The sequence below is a fragment of the Puma concolor genome, chromosome B2 (assembly GCF_028749965.1).
Source record: "Puma concolor isolate L17-30 chromosome B2, mPumCon1.1.hap2, whole genome shotgun sequence".
Lineage (NCBI taxonomy): Eukaryota > Metazoa > Chordata > Mammalia > Carnivora > Felidae > Puma > Puma concolor.
In genome coordinates this window covers 106,839,894-106,860,971 of record NC_141671.1, presented here as the reverse complement: position 1 = coordinate 106,860,971, position 21,078 = coordinate 106,839,894, and the positions used below count along the sequence as shown (strand labels likewise).

The 21,078-nt window shown below is 38.2% G+C and overlaps 1 protein-coding gene across 2 annotated transcripts in view; it reads right to left on the bottom strand.

Moving 5' to 3' along the window:
- Window positions 1-2,767: 2,767 nt before the first annotated feature.
- Window positions 2,768-21,078, bottom strand: part of LOC112862519 (amine sulfotransferase-like) — a 44,838-nt gene continuing 26,527 nt past the window's right edge. For both annotated transcript variants that reach the window (XM_086707649.1, XM_025925823.2), the window contains 5 exons: window positions 14,200-14,408; window positions 9,164-9,287; window positions 8,082-8,176; window positions 5,427-5,610; window positions 2,768-3,643 (listed from right to left, as the gene is read on the bottom strand). In XM_086707649.1, the coding sequence (XP_086563775.1) occupies window positions 3,522-3,643; window positions 5,427-5,610; window positions 8,082-8,176; window positions 9,164-9,287; window positions 14,200-14,408 (734 nt within the window). In that variant the 3' untranslated portion in view covers window positions 2,768-3,521. The remainder of the gene's footprint in view (window positions 3,644-5,426; window positions 5,611-8,081; window positions 8,177-9,163; window positions 9,288-14,199; window positions 14,409-21,078) is intronic.

Genomic DNA, 21,078 nt, shown 5'->3' with positions numbered 1-21,078 from the left:
AGTTAATACCTATCCTTCTCAAGATGTTCCAAAAAAATACAAATAGAAGGAGAGCTTCCAGACTCATTCTATGAGGCCAGCATTACCTTGATTCCCAAAACAGACGGAGACCCCACAACAAAGGAGAATTGCAGACCAATATCCCTGATGAACATGTATGCAAAAATTCTCAAAAAGATTCTAGCAAATTTAATTCAACAGCATATCAAAAGAATTATTCACCATGACCAAGTGGGATTCATTCCTGGGCAGCAGGGCTGGTTCAATAGTTGCAAATCAAACCATGTGATACATCACATTAATAGAAGAAAGGATAAGAATCATATGATCCTGCCAACAGACGCAGAAAAAGCATTTGACAAAATACAGCATCCTGTCTTGATAAAAACTCTCAAGAAAGTCGGGATACAAACAACATACTTTAACATCATAAAACCCCCATATGAAAAGCCCACAGTTAATATCATCTGCAATGGGGAAAAACTGAGAGCTTTCCTCCTGAGATCAGGAACACAGCAGGGATGTCCACTCTCACCACTGTTGTTTAACATAGTGTTGGAAGTCCTAGCCTCAGCAATCAGACAACAAAACAAAATAAAAGGCATCAAAATTGGCAAAGAAGAATTCAAACTTTCAAGTTTCACAGATGACATGATCCTCTACATAGAAAACCCAAAAGACTCCACCAAAGGTGCGAGAACTAATACATGAATTCAGCAAAGTCGCAGGGTACAAAATCAATGTACAGAAATCGGTAGCATTTCTATACACCAATAATGAAGCAACAGAAAGAGAAATCAAGAAATTAATCCCATTTACAATTGCACCAAGAGCCATATAATAGCTAAGAATAAACCGAACCAAAGATGTAAAAGATCTGTATGCTTAAAATTATAGAAAACTTATAAAGAAAATTGAAGAAGACACAAAGAAATGGTAAAACACTCCATGCTTGTGTATGGAATCACAAAAGACCCCCAAATAGACAAAGCAATATTGAAAAAGAAAATTAAAGAGGGAAGCATCACAATCCCGGACTTTAGCCTCTACTACAAAGCTGTAATCATCAACACAGTGTGGTATTGGCACAAAAACAGACACATAGACCAATGGAATAGAATAGAGACTCCAGAATTGAACCCACAAATGTATGGACAACTCATTTTGACAAAACAGGAAAGAGCATCCAATGGAAAAAAGACAGTCTCTTTAACAAATGGTGCTGGGAGAACTGGACAGCAACATGCAGAAGAATGAAACTAGACCACTTTCTTACACCATTCACAAAAATAAACTCAAAATGGATGAAAGACCTGAATGTGAGACAGGAAACCATCAAAACCCTAGAGGAGAAAGCAGGCAACAACCTCCTTGACCTCAGCCACAGCAATTTTTTACTGCACACATCTCCAAAGGCAAGGGAGTTAAAAGCAAAAATGAACTATTGGGACCTCATCAAGATAAAAGTCTTCTGCACTGCAAAGGAAACAATCAACAAAACTAAAAGGCAACCGACAGAATGGGAGAAGATATTCGCAAATGACATATAGGACAAAGGGTTAGTATCCAAAATCTATAAAGAATTTAGCAAAGTCAACACCTGAGAAACAAATACTCCAGGGAAGAAATGGGCAGAAGACATGAATAGACATTTTTCCAAAGAAGACATCCAGATGCCCAATGGCCACATGAAAAGATGCTCAACATCACTCATCAGGGAAATACAAATAAAAGCCACACTGAGATATCACCTCACACTGGACAGAGTGGCTAAAATTAACAACTCAGGAGGGCACCTGAGCAGCTCAGTCAGTTAAGCATCTGACTTCGGCTCAGGTCATGATCTCACGGTTTGTGAGTTCAAGCCCGCGTCCAGCTCTGGGCTGACAGCTCAGAGCCTGGAGCCCGTTTCAGATTCTGTGTCTCCCTCCCCTCCGCTGCTTGCACTCTGTCTCTCGCACTGTCTCAAAAATAAATGAAAATTAAAAAATACTCAGGAAACAACAGATGCGGGTGAGGATGAGAAGAAACGGAAACCCTCTTGCACTGTTGGTGGGAATGCAAACTGGTGCAGCCAGTTTGGAAAACAGTGTGGAGATTCCTCAAAAAATTAAAAATAGAACTACCCTACGACCCAGCAATAGCACTACTAGGAATTTATCCAAAAGATACAGGAGTGCTGATGCATAGGGGCATATGCACCCCACAGTTTATAGCAGTTCTTTCAATAATAGCCAAATTATGGAAAGAGCCTAAATGTCCATCAACTGATGAATGGATAAAGAAGATGTGGTTTATGTATACAATGGAATACTACTTGCCAATGAGAAAGAATGAAATCATGCCATTTGCAACAATGTGGATGGAACTGGAAGGTATTATACTAAGTGAAATAAGTCAGTCAAGAAAGACAGATATCATATGTTTTCACTCATATGTGGAACATGAGAAATGTAACAGAAGACTGTGGGGGAAGGGAAGGGGAAAAATAGTTACAAACAGAGAGGGAGGGAGGGAAACCATCAGAGACTCTTAAATACAGAGAACAAACTGAGGGTTGATGGGTGGGGGGGGTGGGGAAGAGGGGAAAATAGGTGATGGGCATTGAGGAGGGCACTTGTTGGGATGAGCACTGGGTGTTGTATGTAAGCAATGAACCACAGGATTCTACTCCGAAAACCAAGAGCACACGGTACACGCTGTATGTTAGCCAATTTGACAATAAATTATATTAAAAACAAAAAGAGTAGGGTAATACTTAGCAAAATTCCAACACAACTCTTTATGACAGTTTATTAACTTATGTTAGAAATTATGACATGGTAATGAAAAAGAAAAGTATATCATCAGAAAATATGTCATCTTGCATAAGTCAACTCATGTACATACACTTGTATAAAACAAGATTATGTCTCTTTCAATCACTAGGAAAATGGTGTCTATTAAATAGATGACCTTGGGCCAATTGGCTATCTGTTAGAAAAGTACAGGATACTGGTCTTACAGCATATATTAAGTATTCAGATTAAATAAGGATAAGCTTTATGAATACATGAAAATACTTGTCGTAGCAATATTCTAAGTTAGACACAAAACCTAGAAACCATAAAATTAAAGGTTGACTTATTTGATTACCTAAAAATTAAAATCTTAAATATCAAGAAAGCCCGTAAGTAGTTTTTCATACATTAGGAATCATCTATTTTAAGATGTCAAATCAACCACCTGTTATGACCCGCTTTTTGCTCAAGAGCTTTGGAATTTCTGAATATAAAACAAAAACCATTTCATAATCATATGCCAAATCAAAGAAAGAAATACTCTCCTGATCAGTAACTGAGGAATTCCAGCAAATGGAAAACAGGGCACAGATGGAAAATGATATAAAGGCACATATATATATTTATTAATCACTGAGGTTTGTCAATAATGAGCCAATGATAGTCAAAGATGAAATTATACACTTCAATATATTTACTTCTGAAAGTGCTTTCTTAAAATAGTTTGCATTGCTTAAAATTCTATTCTTCATTCATATCCCAGATGAACTTCAAGGGAAAATCTTTCATTTTCCTTTGGAAAATCTTGTCAAACCTTTCATTCTGCTCAACAGTCATGTGATTTTTCCAGTCTCCAATGGTACCTGGGAGGAAAAGCAAAGAAATTGCCTCAGTGAAGATTCTGGGATGAGGGAACATGATGCCCTAGAATTGGAAGGAACATCAGTTTTTGGTTTTTTATTTTCCTCCCCACTGAGGCCCCAGTTGCTCCTGCATATGACCATGCCCTACCTCTCCCACCTTATGGCCAGCGAGGGGGACACAAACTCATCATGGCAATTAGGTTATAATTTAAGTAATTAGCCCAACTCCTCAGCTGTCACCCACAGAGAAAAGGAGAAAACTCCTGCAGCTTGTTTACTATTTTGTTCCAGGTTAGCATGGGGTAGTGTTAGTTTACAGAGGTCCTTTAAAAATTCCCAAAATCAGATTTCCTTGGACAAATATTTACTGATGAGGACATGGATGCTCAGAGACATTTTTAAAATATAGCCAAGCTCATACCGTTTGGAATGGCTCACATATAATTATTCCATCTGTACTCACTGTAGGTTTACAAAAGTCTCACTTAAACTTATAGACACAGAGTTGTGATGACAAAAGAGGCTGATAGAAGAAGAAGCAAGAAAAGAAACACTGGTTGTAAAAGGACATGGAAGTGTAAACCAATAACTGAAACAGACTGAAATACTAATGAAACTGACAATACAAATAGTGCAGGAATGGTAAAGCTAGGGCAAATGACATTCCATTACATAAGATGTAAAAGAAAAGTACGTGTCTGGGCAGAAGAAACATAAGAAAATGTTCCTCGCTTCCACAAGGAAATTTGGCTCCTGCTATTTGTCTTCTTGGCCATTTCAGTCTCTCATTTGCAGGTGGGTTAAATATGTATAAACAGAAAGTTTTCTTTTTTCAAAGAAAAAAATTGCAAGTACAATGATAATGGCAGCTGAGAGGGGTCATAACATCTACAACATGACAGGGTATGCCGAGAGTAACAGGAAGGGGACTCAGTTTGGCTTCGAGTTACCAGTGATTCACATTGTTGAGCTGAATGGATAAAGATCTATAAATAGATTTAGTGAAGGAAATACTCATGTAGAGAAATCAAACCAAATATTTTCTGTTACTATACATGCAAACATAGAACCCTGTGATTAAGTAGAAAATTTATGTCTAAAATTCTGTATTATAGATGTCCCATGTACTGTTAGAATATCACAAAGTATGAAGTAGAATGATTGTATAAAATAATAAAAATATTCTAACATGTTCAAATTTATCAGTTTATGAAAGTCAATTCATTTAAAAACTCACTCAGGATGACGTAAGAGATATTGACCTAATGGAGATATTTCCATACATTTTTATGACGTAAGTTTCTGGTAGTAGAGGACACATGATAGTCATGCACAATAACAAGAGAACAGCAAAAGTGTGTTGTTAAATCAGTCCTGGCGGAGGTTTGGGAAAAAATAGAGATGGAAGAGCAGCCAGTGACGGCCAACAGACCCACCATTAAACTCATCATCACATGTGCTCATCCCATGTTAATGGGGGGAAAGAATCTAACAGTAAATGAACATCCCTTTTGTGGCAGACATTGTACCAGTCTTTGGTGGAATTCTAGGGGCCATGGAGAAGGCCTTATGATTTTAGATTATTAATCAGATACATTCAGGGACCATATGATATATAGTCTCTTGAAGAGCACCAAGAGGAAATCATGGAAAATCATCTGTCTACAGAAGGGCACTGGGCCATGAGAGCTCCATGTTATAAAAGTAACCCAAGAAGCTGAGAAGCTACATTTTAATCCACTCATACCATCGTGTAGGACAGCCATTCACTGTTCAACCTCACCTTTGCGAAGGAAATGACCTTTAGCTTCTAACCCATATCGGGTCTTTATTATATTCTTGTAATTTGCCCGTGGGTCATATTTCATGTTCTGAAATGTGGCCTGTCTCACAATGGAATCCATTTCCTCCTCACTCAGCTCTTTCCCCAAAAACTTGCAGACTTTTGACAGAGAACCTTTGAGATCCTATAATAAATCACAGTATGATAAATTATTCACATTATAAGAAAGACTTACACATGAGTCACAACTAAATATCATTATGGGAGTGTAAATCATAGGTACTAAGGCTGGTTTGATAAATGGAGTTGACTAGGTATTTATCCAAGGGATACAGGTGTGCTGTTTCGAAGGGGCACATGTACCCCAATGTTTATAGCAGCGCTATTGACAATAGCCAAAGTATGGAAAGAGCCAAAATGTCCACTGGTAGATGAATGGATAAAGAAGATGTGGTATATATATACAGTAGACCATTACTCAGCAATCAAGAAGAATGAAATCTGGCCATTTGCAACAACGTGGATCGGACTAGAGGGTATTATGCTAAGCAAAATTAGTCAGTCAGAGAAAGACAAATATCATATGACTTCAGTCATATGTGGAACTTAAGATACAAAACAGACGAACACAAGGGAAGGGAAGCAACGATAGTATAAAAACAAGGAAAGTGACAAAACATAAGAGACTCTTAAATATAGAGAGTAAATAGAGGGTTGCTGTAAGGGGTGTTGGTGGAGGATGGACTAAATGGGCAAAGGTCATTAAGGAAAGTACTAGTTGAGATGAGCACTGGGTGTTATACTGGGGATGAATGTTCACTGGGGATGAATCACTGGAATCTACTCCTGAAATCATTATTGCACAATATGCTAACTAACTAGGATGGAAATTTAAAAAGAAAGGAAAAGAAAAAGCCAATACAAAACTTGGTCACATACATAATGTTGAATGAAAAAATAAAACAATTTTAGAAGAAAAGAAAAAAAAGAACTAGAGCTGACCATAAGCAGTGACTTGCTTATCTTTCTTGGTAAATTAAACTTTGACTTGTCCACCATTTTAGAACACATTTGGGTTAATTTTAGGAACGCTCATATTTCATTTTATCTGTGGTAACTTGGCAAGTATTTGGGGAGTAGCTATTGTGTCAAACACTACCCTGCATGATGGTGCCGGTGATCAGAGGCACAACAGGGGATCAGTGCTGGGAATTCAGTAGTAGGACCTATGGGCCAAGAGTAATTGTGTAACAGATTTCAGAGAAAGTTTCAACAAAGATGAGAAATTTGTTCTGGGGATTAAAGCAAAAACAGGAGTTTTCTAGGTAGAAACTAAAGGTATGGAATCTAGACAAAAGAAAGAATATCTGCAACACTATGGTTGCATGGAAGGTATGAAATATCAGGTCACAGGGTATTAGAAGTTGAGTTTCCCTGGAGCTATATCTGACAGGCTTTGGGTGAGAAAGATGGGAGATGAGGTTGGAGGCAATGGATGGCCCATATTGTGAGGAAGGTTGCAAGGCTGGCCAGATACTTGAATCTCTTATTCGGTAGGAGATATGGTCTCAACAAGACAGTCTAGTCTTGCTGTCATGACATTGGGGCAGCTGGAACCCAAACTAGTGAAAACTATTCATCGGCCCTTCATCTTGCCTGCCTTTGAACTCTTTGTCTTCTTTCTCACGAAGAGATCCCTGGGGGGGGGGGGGGGGGGGGGGTGTTCTGGCAGCAGTGCCCAGGCCCATTCTAGTAATGATCCTGATCGATCTAAGACCCTCATGGCAATCCAAGTGTCCTCTACAAGATATTAGTCTGGGGTGGTCACATGACACAATTTTGGCATTGAAACAGAAAGAGGAAATGAAACAGAAACTTCTGAGAGGGATTTTCCTCATGGAGAAAAGGTGCAAACAGTGCAAGGCAAGAAAGCCCTTTTTCTCCCATTTCCCTTTCTTTCTCCCATGCATGCTATCATCTAAGGACATGACTTTGGAGCTACAACAACCATTCTTCTACTACGAGGGGAGACATCATAGCCACACCAAATATGATATGAAGGAAAGACAGAAAATGCAGGGACATTCTCGACATGTCTGAGCTGCCACATCCAGCATCAGGATGTCCTACCTCTGGAATTCAGTCAATAAGCAGTAGAACTTCTTCTGTTTTAAGCCACTTGGACTTGACTGTCCAGGAGCTGAATTCTTTCTAATCATACACAGACATTTTCATTTAATTTTTCTTGCAATGCTTAACCATATACAATGCAGACAAGATTAAAATTTCCCAAGAGGTGCAACATAACATGTAGAATGTTACTAGATTACATAGTGCAGAAAACAGACTTAATAATCCATGAAAGAGAGACCAATAACCTGGCTCAAAATAATCAAAGATATGCATGCCCACATACATCAACAGACAATTCCTCACACAGAGACAATCTTTGAAAAGAAAGCTCCAGTATGCTTTGGAAATGAACACCTGGTAAAGAAAGCTTAGAAGTGATACTGGAAGAACGTCTCCTGGTACACTGTATCTGGGATCTCAAATTTGATATCGTCCTTTGGATGTTCTGAGCATGAACCTTGATATTCATTCGGCCAGGATGACTTACAGCTTCAGAGAAGTCACTAATGTCACGTTTCTCACCTTCTTCATCTCCTCATACATCAAGAACTGAATGTTGAAGAGGCTTTTGTGCTCATACCAACCTTTGATATGGTCAAACCAAAGGCTTCCCAACACTGTGGGGAGAACAGATACATAATTATGTAAATATGCTGAACCCGTCGAAAATAAGATACAGTATTAGAAGATGCAGGATGCCTCAGTAACAAGGAAGGAAAAGGAAATGTGCTGCTAGATTTCAGATTTCCACTCGCGCCTGGTTGTGGAAAAACCATCCAGCTTCCACCACGAAACAATTACATGACTCAAGGAGAAATTGGTCTCTTAAAAGCGCATTTCATATAGACAGGAAATCACCTTAACATGGGGTAAGAAAAACCAAAAGGGAACAGAAGGAGGAATCCTCTGCTTCTCCTTCCTCTCGCTGATTCCAAAGGCGCATGGAGCTATTTCCCTGCTGCGTGGAACATGAGGACTTGCTGAGTCACTGCAGCTGGGCACAGTGCATTACAGACTAATCTGTTAACTCTGCTGTTCCAGATCATCATCCTCAGAATCAATCCTAACGATGTGAGGTTGCCTGGCTGGCCCAGTGAATAGAGCATACAACGCTTGATCTCGGGGTTGTGAGTTCGATCCCAAAGTTGGGTGTAGAGATTCATTAAAAAACAAATAAAAATATTTTTTAAAGTACTTTTTAAAGAAAAGAATATAGAACGGAACTTTGTCAAATAGAAGCTCCTGGGAGGTGCCCCCTGCAATACGCAGGGCAAAGTTCCCAACCGGTATCTAAACTGAGATGCTTCTCCCTTAGCTAGAACAGAAATCTGTGTGCTAGTGAAATATTCTTTTCATATTAGATGCACATATTTTCTGGTGGTATGACTGAAATCTTGACACTCACCTGAGAGGGAGAGAGAATGATCAGTGTTTGCAACAGTGGCTGAACTTGGTTACCCAAGTGACCCTACCAACTAGCTTCATATGTTGATTACTGACCCATGCAACTCTTTTTCAGCATCCTCTTTCCCTCTGCCATTCACTGAGTCTAAAAACACCACAAGACACCAAACTTATTACTTAGTTTATAAAACTTTAGTTACCTTTTCCTTCTAGAAATTGTTCCATAAATTCCTCAAAGGAACTTGTAACTTGCAATGTCACATTCTTTGAAAAGTGGAAATATGAGCACATAACGTCCTTAGGGTTTCTGTATATGTAAATAATCTGCAAAGAAAGGAAGCATTCAATACTTCTGAAGCTTTCATTCTGTTATATTTTTACCCTAATACCTTACAATTGGATGAAGCCTGTTAGTTGAACTTCAGTCTCCTAACCATATCATATCATGCATATATTCAGCTCTCTCTTGTATTTTGTCTTACTCATTCCCTGCAATGCCTCTCTCTTCACAATTGGCCTAGTGACTATCAATTACTCCTCAAGACACACCTCACATGGTACCTCTTCTTAACTCCCCCAGAGAGCGACAATATTCTCTTGTTCCTACATCAACAATCAAATATATGTGAAAATGCCTCTTAGCTATAAATCATGGCAATAGGAAAAACCTGCTAAAATGTTTTCAATCATCTTAGAAAATTTAGTGTGTTTTTCTTGTTTTTAATTTGGTTTTGAGAGAGAGAGAGACAACAAGCATGAGAGAGGGGAAAATAGAGAGAATTGTTATTTTTAATTTTTTAATGTTTTATTTTTGAGAGAGACAGCATGAGCAGGGGGGAGGCAGAGAGAGAGGGAGACACAGAATCCAAAACAGGCTCCAGACTCTGAGCTGTCAACACAGAGACCGACTCAGGGTCCCAACCCACAAACCACAAGATCATGACCTGAGCCAAAGTCAGACACATAACCAACAGAACCACCCAGGAACCCCAAGAGAGAGAGAGAATCTTAAGAAGCCTCCACACTCAGTGCAGAGTCCAACATGAGGCTCTATGCCAGGACCCTGGGATCATGATCTGAGCCAAAATCAAGAGTCAGATGCTCAACTGACTGAACCACCCTGGTGCACCTAGAGTGTGTTTTTTCTGATGCCCCAGTGTATGGTTTACATAGTTCTTATTTATAAACCTTCACAGTGTAAAGCACAAATACTGGGCAGACAGAAGTCACCAGTTCAGTATTTTCTGCATCAAAAGAATATGGGATTCATTTTAAAAATTGTTTATTATAACCAATCAGAAGATATAATTTCATAAAACAATTAAGCAACCCAATGATGTTAGAATAGAAAATATAATCAATATCTGTCCAACCCACAATTAAATGGCTTATTCAGCATGTGTACAGAATATTCAGGGGCTCTGTATAAAACCTAAGGCTTGTATCTTCATTGTGAAATGGCATGTGTATAGTTTGTTAGTTCCTAAGAGAGGAAGCTTCCAGGTTCATTATAGGAAAGCTTTTATTCATTTTCCACCTCCCTGCACATTGCCTGCTTAATCTAGGAGATGAGCTAATAGATGTAAGCCCTGAGTGATCCCACTGCACTGGAAATAGAGTCTTTCACTCAGGGGATTTACTTGATGTTAACAAAGTGGTGGATAACATCAAATAAATATCAACAGCAGTTGATATTTCCATAAAGAAATAATAAATCCTCCTAAATGTGAAGGAAGAAGTTCTTTTCACTCCCTTGCTATGATTCTTCATGTCTCTGGCTTTGGATTGGGGAATGGCTTCTTCTCATTAATCCATATACTTATGTAAAAATGACATCTACACAATGGGATAGCTGAGTAACTTATGCCACGTATCTTGATCATACCCCTGTTAAGTAGATAATGATATAAGTTATTAATAGAGGAGTGTTTTGAAGATAAAATCAAAATTCCATTTGGATATTTGAGTTCTATATTTGGATAATAAAGTCCATAGAGATATTTGAAATCTCTATGGATATAATATAGGAAATAGTAAATAGTTTACATTGGTCTAGAATTAAAGGGAGAAATCAACTGTACATACGTTGTATTTAAAGTTATGTGATTAGATACTATAACTGGGGTATTAATTACAGAGGGAGAATACACGGGAATCCTCACTTCTCAAAGGTTAGAGGAAGAAAGGAAGAAGGAAGGAACAGTATCTCAGAATGTTATTGTATATGTTTAAAAAAAAAAAAACTCAAATAACATTTCCTAAGTAGTAAAGTTATCAACTTTTTTCACAGAACACCAAGGCCAAGATGTGAGTACAGCAGGTTGGGTTAACTCATCATCTTGATGCTATCATGGACTTAGAGTCTCCCACTTTTCTACTCTGACTTGTTGAATCTCCTCCATGTCCCAGATGGCTACTACTTTTCATCCCCATGGTCTCTTTAAAGAGTGAAGAAACCTTCTCTGAGAAGACATGAAACTTCTGAAAGAAGAAGAAACTTCTTTACCTGTGTCATTGCTCATAAGCTTGTCACTTACCTGTATCTGAATAAATTACTGCAAGATTCCTGGTACCAAAACCAGGCTTTGGACCAACTAAATTGTACCCTCTCCCCAGCCAGGGATTAAACTATCAGGCCAAAAGCACACAGATGATACAAACCCAAACAAAATGAGAGTTCCTCTGACATGAAATATGAGGAGAAGAATTGGTTGCTGGATAGAGTATGCTCTAAGTGTCTACTGAGACAGGCTGATACCAGGAATGTCCTATCTGGAACAGCAGGAAAAGAAAATGTTTAAAGAAGTAGAAAGTGATCAATTATGTCAGATGTCAGTAATAGGCCAAGTAAAATGATCAAGAAATAATCCCTGCTTTTTGAAAATTATAAAAAATAAGTGACATTGAGGGGTGCCTGGGTGACTCAGTCAGTTAAGCATCCAGTCGTGATCTCACGGTTCATGAGTTGGAGCCCCACATTGGGAACTGTATTGATAGCTCAGAGCCTGGAGCCTGTTTTGAATTTTGTGTCTCCCTCTCTCTGTCTGCCTCTCCCTGCTTGTGCTCTGTCTCTTTGTCTCTCAAAAATAAACATTAAAAAAAAGTGACATTGACATTCAGGATTCAATGAAAGAGTGGAGAGTGAGGCTAAATACTTTTAAGTTGACCTCAAACAGTAAATGAAGGAAAGTAGCTGAAAGCGAAATGGAGAAAGACAAGTTTTGTTTTATGTTAAAATGTGCTACATGAAAACTTGATTTGGGGTCAAATAGAATGATCCAGTTAAACACAAGGAAATCAGTGATGAATGAAAAAATGAATGTTACATTGTTCAAGCAAAATCTTTGAGAATAGAGCAAGTCTCTCAACAGTGGCACCATGGACATTACTCTCAGAAAACTCTTTGTTGTTGGGGCTACCTTGAGCATCATAAGGCATACATCAGCATCCTGGGCCTCAACCACTAACAATAACACCATCACCATTCTAACCACAAATGCCTACAAATATTGCCAATATTCTGGCAATGAAAATGTCTCCCATTTGTGAAACAGTGGGATAGAGAAAGCTGATCCAAAAAGGGATTCAAACCATGAGTGGAGGGGCAGATATGTAATAAGAATAGAAAGTGTCTACACACCCCACCTTTTCTTCTTAAGGAGGGAAGGCAGTGAGCGGAGGCTTTGGATATGGAGGGCATCTACTGGGAATGGTTTATTGGATAGCCTTTTACGGGATAGGTGAGCAGAATGCTGTCAAGCTTTGAGAACAGAAAAAAGCATCAAAGAGTCATTTTGGGAAGGGTGGAAGCAAAATAGTTTTTAAAAAGTAAAATGTGAGAATTGTGACCACAAATGTAAAGACAAGACACACTTTTTAAGTGTTTTGGTTTTTTCATATCACACTAGGAGTTTCATGAACATAGGTCCTAATATACAACAACTTTGTTTCATCAGAGTTAGGTATTGGCAGCTGATCATAACAGAGTTGAATGGAGGAAGAGATTTTGACAAATGGGATTTGAATGTGAAATATAGAGTCATTGGTGGGTTAGGAGAAATTAAAGATATGTATGGACATATCTTGTATGGACAAATGTTGAGTGAGAGGGAAGAAGTGGAGGGAGAGGGGAACTGGAGACCTGAAAGTGCCGACACACCCCTGCAAGGGACACCTGAAGGGAGTAGGAGGAAAAGGAGACAGCACTCAGATAACAAGGTGCTTAAAGTCAAGATTCATGTTAGGGCAATTACTGATGATCGTTTTTATAATTTATTCAATGTACATATGCATTGTGAACTCCATCTCTCTCAAGAATTTCCATTTTGGCCAGAAACACAGATAATAAATACACAGGTAAGTACGTATTCCATCAGACAGCAAATAGTGTCATTTAAAAAAGGCAGTTTATAACACATATGTTGTCTTAGAGGGTTACTGAAGTTGGTGGAAGAAAAGGTAGCTGGAGTTGAAGTCAACCCTGAGAGACCTGGCAGGGCTAGGGGTATGGGAGGCCAGTGCAGAGCCTGATGGGTCAACCTGAAGGAGGAAATCCTGCACTTGTGTGGCCCTGACAAGGAGTGCCTCCTTCATGTTGACCCTTTGGGTGCAATTTGGCTTCACTCCTGTCTGGCCAGCTAGAGACAATGCACATCAACTTTGAAATAATCCCATGAGTGACAGGAGAAGAGGTAGAAAGGAAGAAAATGAGCCAAGAGCTGAAATTATCAATAGATGGAGGTGACTGATCACTCAGTAGAGACAAATGATTTGCTCTGAACTTTCCTACGACTTCCAATGAACTAGGTACATTTGAAGAGAAAGTGGGCAAAATAGTTTGGAAGTGTCTAAAGGAAGCAAGGAGGGCACACAGAGAAAAGAAAAAGGAATTGTTAGCAGTTTATATATACTTGGTAATACAGCTAATTAAAAAATTAAAGGATATATAATATATAATGTACATGATATTATAATACATTCTGTACATTACATTAAATACACACAAATATACTCTTTTATCTTTTAATGGATGTATTACTTATATAATCAGAAAACAAAGGGTGCAAGATAAAAATCTCATACTGTAAGATAAGAACACAAATGGCTATTGAAACTTTAAGTATGTGAAATGCCACATTTGCTAACAGCTAGATGAGTGCAGTATCAATGTAATGAAATGAAATGAAACAATAAAAAAAGAGCAGTTATTTTTCAGCAGCCATGGTCTATTTCCTACCTTTGCTTTTTTGTTCTTCAGCCCCCTTGGAACCAAGTAGTATGGGAGGTGGGTAGCAAAGAGACGAGGAGATGGTCTTTCAACAAAATCCATTTTTCGAAAGTTGTACTCGAAGAAGGGGACTCGATCAACTGTTTCCAGGTTCCCAATGCCTTTGCGATGTTCTTCAAAATAAATCAAGCTTAATAACTGCTGAAACCAGCTGGTTCCTGTAAAAGAAATAATTTCATTTTCAATGATGCACAAATTTCTCTAAAATGCATAGATGTGCCATCAGGTTTTTATCAGAGCTTGGTATTATAATAAGTATATTGATAATTTCATCTGAACAGAATTTTCATATAAAAAATGCAGAATAGATGAAAGAAAACAAATATTGCTTTTATTTTTCCTTTAAAGAAGATGCTCCATTTGAAACTCTGTGGGCATTTGTCCCAGAAATTTATTTTTTGACTCTTCTGTGCTTTCTTCTGCTTCATGTATGGGACTTTTAAACTATCTTCTATGCCTGCCTCTAGATTTCCTTCCACAACCCCACTCCTAGGACATCAGGTAATAGAAGCAAAGAAATAGGAATTTTACTGAAGGAGTCACCTCCCATGTTTTTCGCCATCACCATGTTTCCTACTGTGTCCATGATGTCCACTTAAGTAAATAGTGTTCATTATAAATCCCTAAAGGAGGCCCTGTGACCCACACGGAGACAGAAAGGAAAAGATGATGCCTAGATTTGGACCTTTCACTGTAAGTGGGATGTAAAAAATTCTTATGATGATTGTTTCTCTTAATTCCTATTAGAGTGGACGTTTGTCACAGAATAAGTGGGTGTCATCCCAAGGTGGGGCCTCTGGGATAGCTCTTCTGGGCCCACAGTAGAGGCAGGACCTGCCTATACCAAACCACAGCCTTCCACAATAGGTCACTGCATTCTACTGGAGCGGGGATAGACACTGAGGAACCCGATGGCCCCCTCCTCCAGACCAGTGTTGCTCATTGCCTGGATTAATTCTAGGGCAATTCTTGTTATATAGATATATTCTTCCTTCCTTTTCTCCTTCTTATCTCTTCCCTCCACTAGGCTGGTTACTCTGGTTGTTGGTTTGTTCAAGCAGACATTTAATCCATTCTCTTGATACTTGTTCTACACCTCCTTCTTACTTTTCTTTCCCTTTCTCTGGAATAATCACCTGCATAATTTCTGTCTGGGTAACTTTATCTTCATTTCTTTTTCCTCACTGCTTCTATATTTTCCTTTCTCTCTCTCTCTGGATTAAGCCCTTTAGTTTCTCTTCCTGGTCAATGTTTATTTTTTTCTTTTTCCCCATCCCAGTCATTTTTCTCCTTGTATGTGCTCTTCCATCAGCACCACCTATACCCTGATCTTTACTTGTAGCTGGTGTTTCTGTTTTCTTGCTTTTGGATTGTTTTTGTTTATCTGTTTGTTTGTTTGATGTGTTTGTGTCTTTGTGTGTTTTTGTTTTCTGTTTGTTTGTTTGCTTTCCTTTCCAGGGCTACTTCAAGGAAAAAATCAAAGCACATCTGGTGGAGGGTCAAAACATCACTGTGAGGAGGGAAATGAAATAACCAAAGTCACAAAAACAGAGTGCAAGTAACACTCTCCAAAAAACACCTCCTGAAGGGCCAAGTCCTAGACAGTGTATGACCCTCCTTTAATATAGCAGTGCTCACAGGTGCTGAGCACATAACAAGATTTTCAAACTCATAGGGGACAGATAATTAGCCAAAATGATGAAACGGAAGAACTCTCCTCAAAAGAATTTCCAGGGAAAAGTGACAGCTAAAAAATTGACCAAAACAGATATAAACAATATAACTGAACAAGAATTTAGAATAATAGTCATAAGATTAATCACTGGGCTTGAAAAAAACACAGAAGACAGCAGAGAATATATTGCTGCAGAGACCAAGAACTAAAAAATAGTCATGATAAATTTTTAAAAATGCTATAAATGAGGGACAAAATAAAACAGAGGTGGCCACAGCACGGGTTGAAGAGGCAAAGGGGGGAATTGGTGAATTAGAAGATAAAATTATGGAAAAAGAGGTAGCTGAGAAGAGAGATTTTAAAAATCCAGGATCACAAGAGGAGAATTACAGAAGTAAGTGATTCAGTCAAACGTAACAATACCTGTATCATTGGAATTCCAGAAGAAAAAGAGACAGAGAAAGGGGCTGAAGGTGTATTTGAACAAATCATAGCTGAGAACTTTCCCAATCTGGGGAAGGAAACAGACACTGAAATCAAGAGGCACAGAGAACTCCCTTTAGACGTAGCTTGGGTTGACCTTCTGCATGACATATAGTGAAACTGGCAAAATACAAGGATAAAGAGAGAATTCTGAAAGCAACAAGGGATGAACGGGGCTTTAACATACAAAGATAGACACATAAGGGTAGTAGCAGACCTATCTACTGAAACTTGGCAGGCCAGAAAGGAATGGCAGGAAATCTTCAATGTGATAAACAGGAAAAATATGCAGCCAAGAATCCTTTATCCACCAAGCCTATCATTCAGAGTAGAAGGAGAGAAAAAGGTTTTCCCAAACAAACAAAAACTGAAGGAATTCATCACCACTAAACCAACCCTACAAGAGACCCTATGGGTCCTCTGTGAGTGAAATGTTGCAAAGACCACAAAGGACCAGAGATATCACTACAAGCATGAAACCTACAGATAACACAATGACTTTAAATCCATATTTTTCAATAATAACACTGAATGTAAATGGAATAAATGCTCCAATCAAAAGACTTAGGGTATCAGAATGGATTAAAAAAAAAACAAGACCCATCTATTTGCTGTCTACAAGAGACCCATTTTAGACCTGAGGACACCAGATTGAAAGTGAGGGGATGGAGAACCATCTATCATGCTATTGGAAGTCAAAAGAAAGCTGGAATAACCATACTTATATCAGACAAACTAGACTTTAAATTAAAGTCCGTACCAAGAGATGAAGAAGGGCATTATATAATAACTACAAGGCCTATCCATGAGGAAGAGCTAATAATCATAACTGTCTACGCACCAAATTCGAAAACACCCAAATATATAAACCAATTACTCAGAAGCATACTCAATCTTATTGGTAAGAATGTGGTAATTGCAGGGGACTTTAATACTCCACTTACATGAATGGACAGATCATCTAGGCAGGAAATCAGTAAAGAAGTAATGGCCCTGAATGATACACTCGGCCAGATGGACTTGACAGATATATACAGAACTTTTCAGCCCAAAGCATCAAAATACACATTCTTCTTGAGTGCACATAGAACATTCTCCAAGATACATCACATACTGGGTCACAAAACAGCCCTCAATAAATATAAAAGAATTGAGATCATACCATGCACACTTTCAGATCACAGTGCTATGAAATTTGAAATCAACGACAGGAAAAAGTATGGAAAACCTCCAAAAGCATGGAGGTTAAAGAACATCTTACTAAAGAACGAATGGGTCAACCAGGCAATTAGAGAAGAAATTTAAAAATATATGGAAACAAATGAAAATGAAAACACAACAATTAAAACCCTTTGGGATGCAGCAAAGGCAGTCCTAAGAGGAAAATACATTGCAATCCAGGCCTATCTCCAGAAACAAGAAAGACCCCAAATACAAAATCTAACAGCACACCTAAAGGAAATAGAAGCAGAAGAACAAAGACATCTCAAACCCAGCATAGGAAGTCAAATAATAAAGATCAAAGCAGAAATAAACAATATAGAATTCAGAAAAAAAGTAGAACAGATCAATGAAACTAAGAGTTGGTTATTTGAAAACATAAACAAAATTGATAAATCTCTAGCCAGGGTTCTCAAAAAGAAAAGATAGAGGACCCAAATAGATAAAACCACGAATGAAAATGAATTTATTATAACCAATCCCTCAGGAATACAAGCAATTATCAGAGAATACTATGAAAAATTATATGCCAACAAACTGGACAACCTGGAAGAAATGGACAAATTCCTAACACCCACACACTTCCAAAACTCAAACGGGAAGAAATAGAAAATTTAAACAGAACCATAACTAGTGAAGAAATTGAATCAGTTATCAAAAATCTCCCCAAAAATAAAAGTCCAGGACCAGGTGGCTTCCCTGGAGAATTCTACCAGACATTTAAATCAGAGTTAATACCTATCCTTTTCAAGCTGTTTCAAAAAATAGAAATGAAAGGAAAACTTCTAGATTCATGCTATGAAGCCAGCATTAATTTGATTCCCAAACCAGACAGAGACCCAACAAAAAAGGAGGATCACAGACCAATATCCCTGAGCAACATGGATGCAAAAATTCTCAACAAGATACTAGCAAATTGAATTCAACAGCATATAAAAAGAATTATTCACTGTGATTGAGTGGGATTCATTCCTGGGCTGCAGGGCTGGTTCAGTAGTCACAAATCAATCAATGTGATACATCACATTAATAAAAGAAAAGATAAGAACCATATGATCCTCTCAATCGATGCAAAAAAAGCATTAGACAAAATATAGCATCCTTTCTTAATAAAAACCTCAAGAAATTCAGGATAAAAGAAACATACTTAAACACCATAAAAGCCATTTATGAAAAGCCCACAGCTAATATCATCCTCAATGGGGAAAAACAGAGCTTTCCGCCTGAGATCAAAAACATGACAGGCATGTCCATTCTCACCACTGCTGTTTAACATAGTGTTGGAAGTTCTAGCATCAGCAATCAGACAACAAAGAGAAATAAAAGGCATCAAAATTGGCAAAGAAGAAGTCAAACATTCACTTTTTGCAGACAATATGATACTGTATATGGAAAACCTGACAGACTCCACAAGTTCTCCATCTGGTAGAACTGATACATGAATTCAGCAAAGTCGGAGGGTATAAAATCATTGTACAGAAATCAGTTGCATTTTTATACACCAATAATGAAGCAGCAGAAAGAGAAATACAGAAACTGATCTCATTTACATTGCACCACAAGCCATAAAATACCTAGGAATAAATATAACCAAAGATATAAAAGATTTATATGCTAAAAACTATAGAAAGTATGAAGGAAGTTGAAGAAGACACAAAGAAATGGAAAAACATTCTATGCTCATGGATTGAAAGAATAAATATTGTTAAAATGTCAATACGACCCAAAACAATCTTCACATTCAATGCAATCCCAATAAAAATTGTACCAGCATTCTTCTCAAAGCTAGAACAAACAATCCTAAAATTTGTATAGAACCACAAAAGAACCCAAATAACCAAAGTAATATTGAAGAAGAAAACCAAAGTGGGAGGCATCACAATTCTAGACTTAGCCTCTACTACTAAGCTGCAATCATCAAGACAGTATGGTATAGGCACAAAAACAGACACATAGACCAATGGAGTAGAATAGAGACTCCAGAATTGAACCCACAAATGTATGGACAACTCATCTTTGACAAAGCAGGAAACAGCATCCAATGGAAAAAAGACTCTTTAACAAATGGTGCTGGGAGAACTGGACAGCAACATGCAGAAAAATGAAACTAGACCACTTTCTGTACCATACACAAAAATAAACTCAGAATGGATGAAAGACCTAAATGTGATATAGGAAACCATCAAAACCCTAGAGGAGAAAGCAGGCAACAACCTCCTTGACCTCAGCCACAGCAATTTTTTACTTGACACATCTCCAAAGGCAAGGGAGTTAAAAGCAAAAATGAACTATTGGGACCTCATCAAGATAAAAGTCTTCTGCACTACAAAGGTAACAATCAATAAAACTAAAAGGCAACTGACAGAATGGGAAAAGATATTTGGAAATGACATATAGGATAAAGTGTTAGTATCCAAAATCTATAAAGAATTTAACAAAATCATCATTCAAAAAAACAAATACTCCAGTGAAGAAATGGGCAGAAAACATGAATAGACAATTTTCCAAAGAAGTGGCCAACAGACACATGAAACAAAGCTCAACATCACTCATCATAGGGAAATACAAATCAAAGCCACACTGAGATACCACCTCACACCAGCTAAAATGATCAAATTGAAGACTATAGATGCTGGCTAGGATGTGGAGAAACAGGAACCTTCTTGTACTGCTGGTAGGAATGCAAACTGGTGCAGCCACTCTGGAAAACAGTGTGGAGGTTCCTTAAAAAAGTAAAAATCAACTACTGTATGACCCAGAAATAGCACTACTAGGAATGTACCGAAGGGATACAGGAGTGCTGATGCATAGGGGCACATGTACCCCAATGTTTATAGAAGCACTTTCACCAATAGCCAAATTATGGAAAGAGCCTAAATGCCCATCAACTGATGAATGGATAATGAAGATGTGGTTTATGTATATACAACATGATACTACTTGGCAATGAGAAAGAATGAAATCTGGCCATTTGCAGCAACGTGGATGGAACTGGAGGGTACTAGGCTAAGCAAAATAAGTCAGTCAGAGAAAGACAGATATCATATGTTTTCATTCATATGTCAATCTTGAGAAACTTAACAGAAGACCATGGGAGAGGGGAATGGGGAAAAAAAGTTACAGAGAGGGAGGGAAGCAAGCCATAAGAGACTCTTAAATACAGAGAAAAAAATGAGGGTTGATGGGGGATGGGGGATAGGGGAAAGTGGGTGATGGGCATTTAGGAGGGCACTTGCTGGGATGAGCCAACAACACTGGGTATTGTATGGAAGCCAATTTGACAATAAATTATATTAAAAAAAATTATAATCCATGCTAATCAGCAGCACATAGTGAGCAAGATCACTCTTTGGCACACATGCTTTGCTGGCAGGGGCAGGTGGTATGCACCTCATCTGGTCTTCCCACTACCTTCATATTGGTGGTTGTAGTCCTCCAGTGTTGCCCAG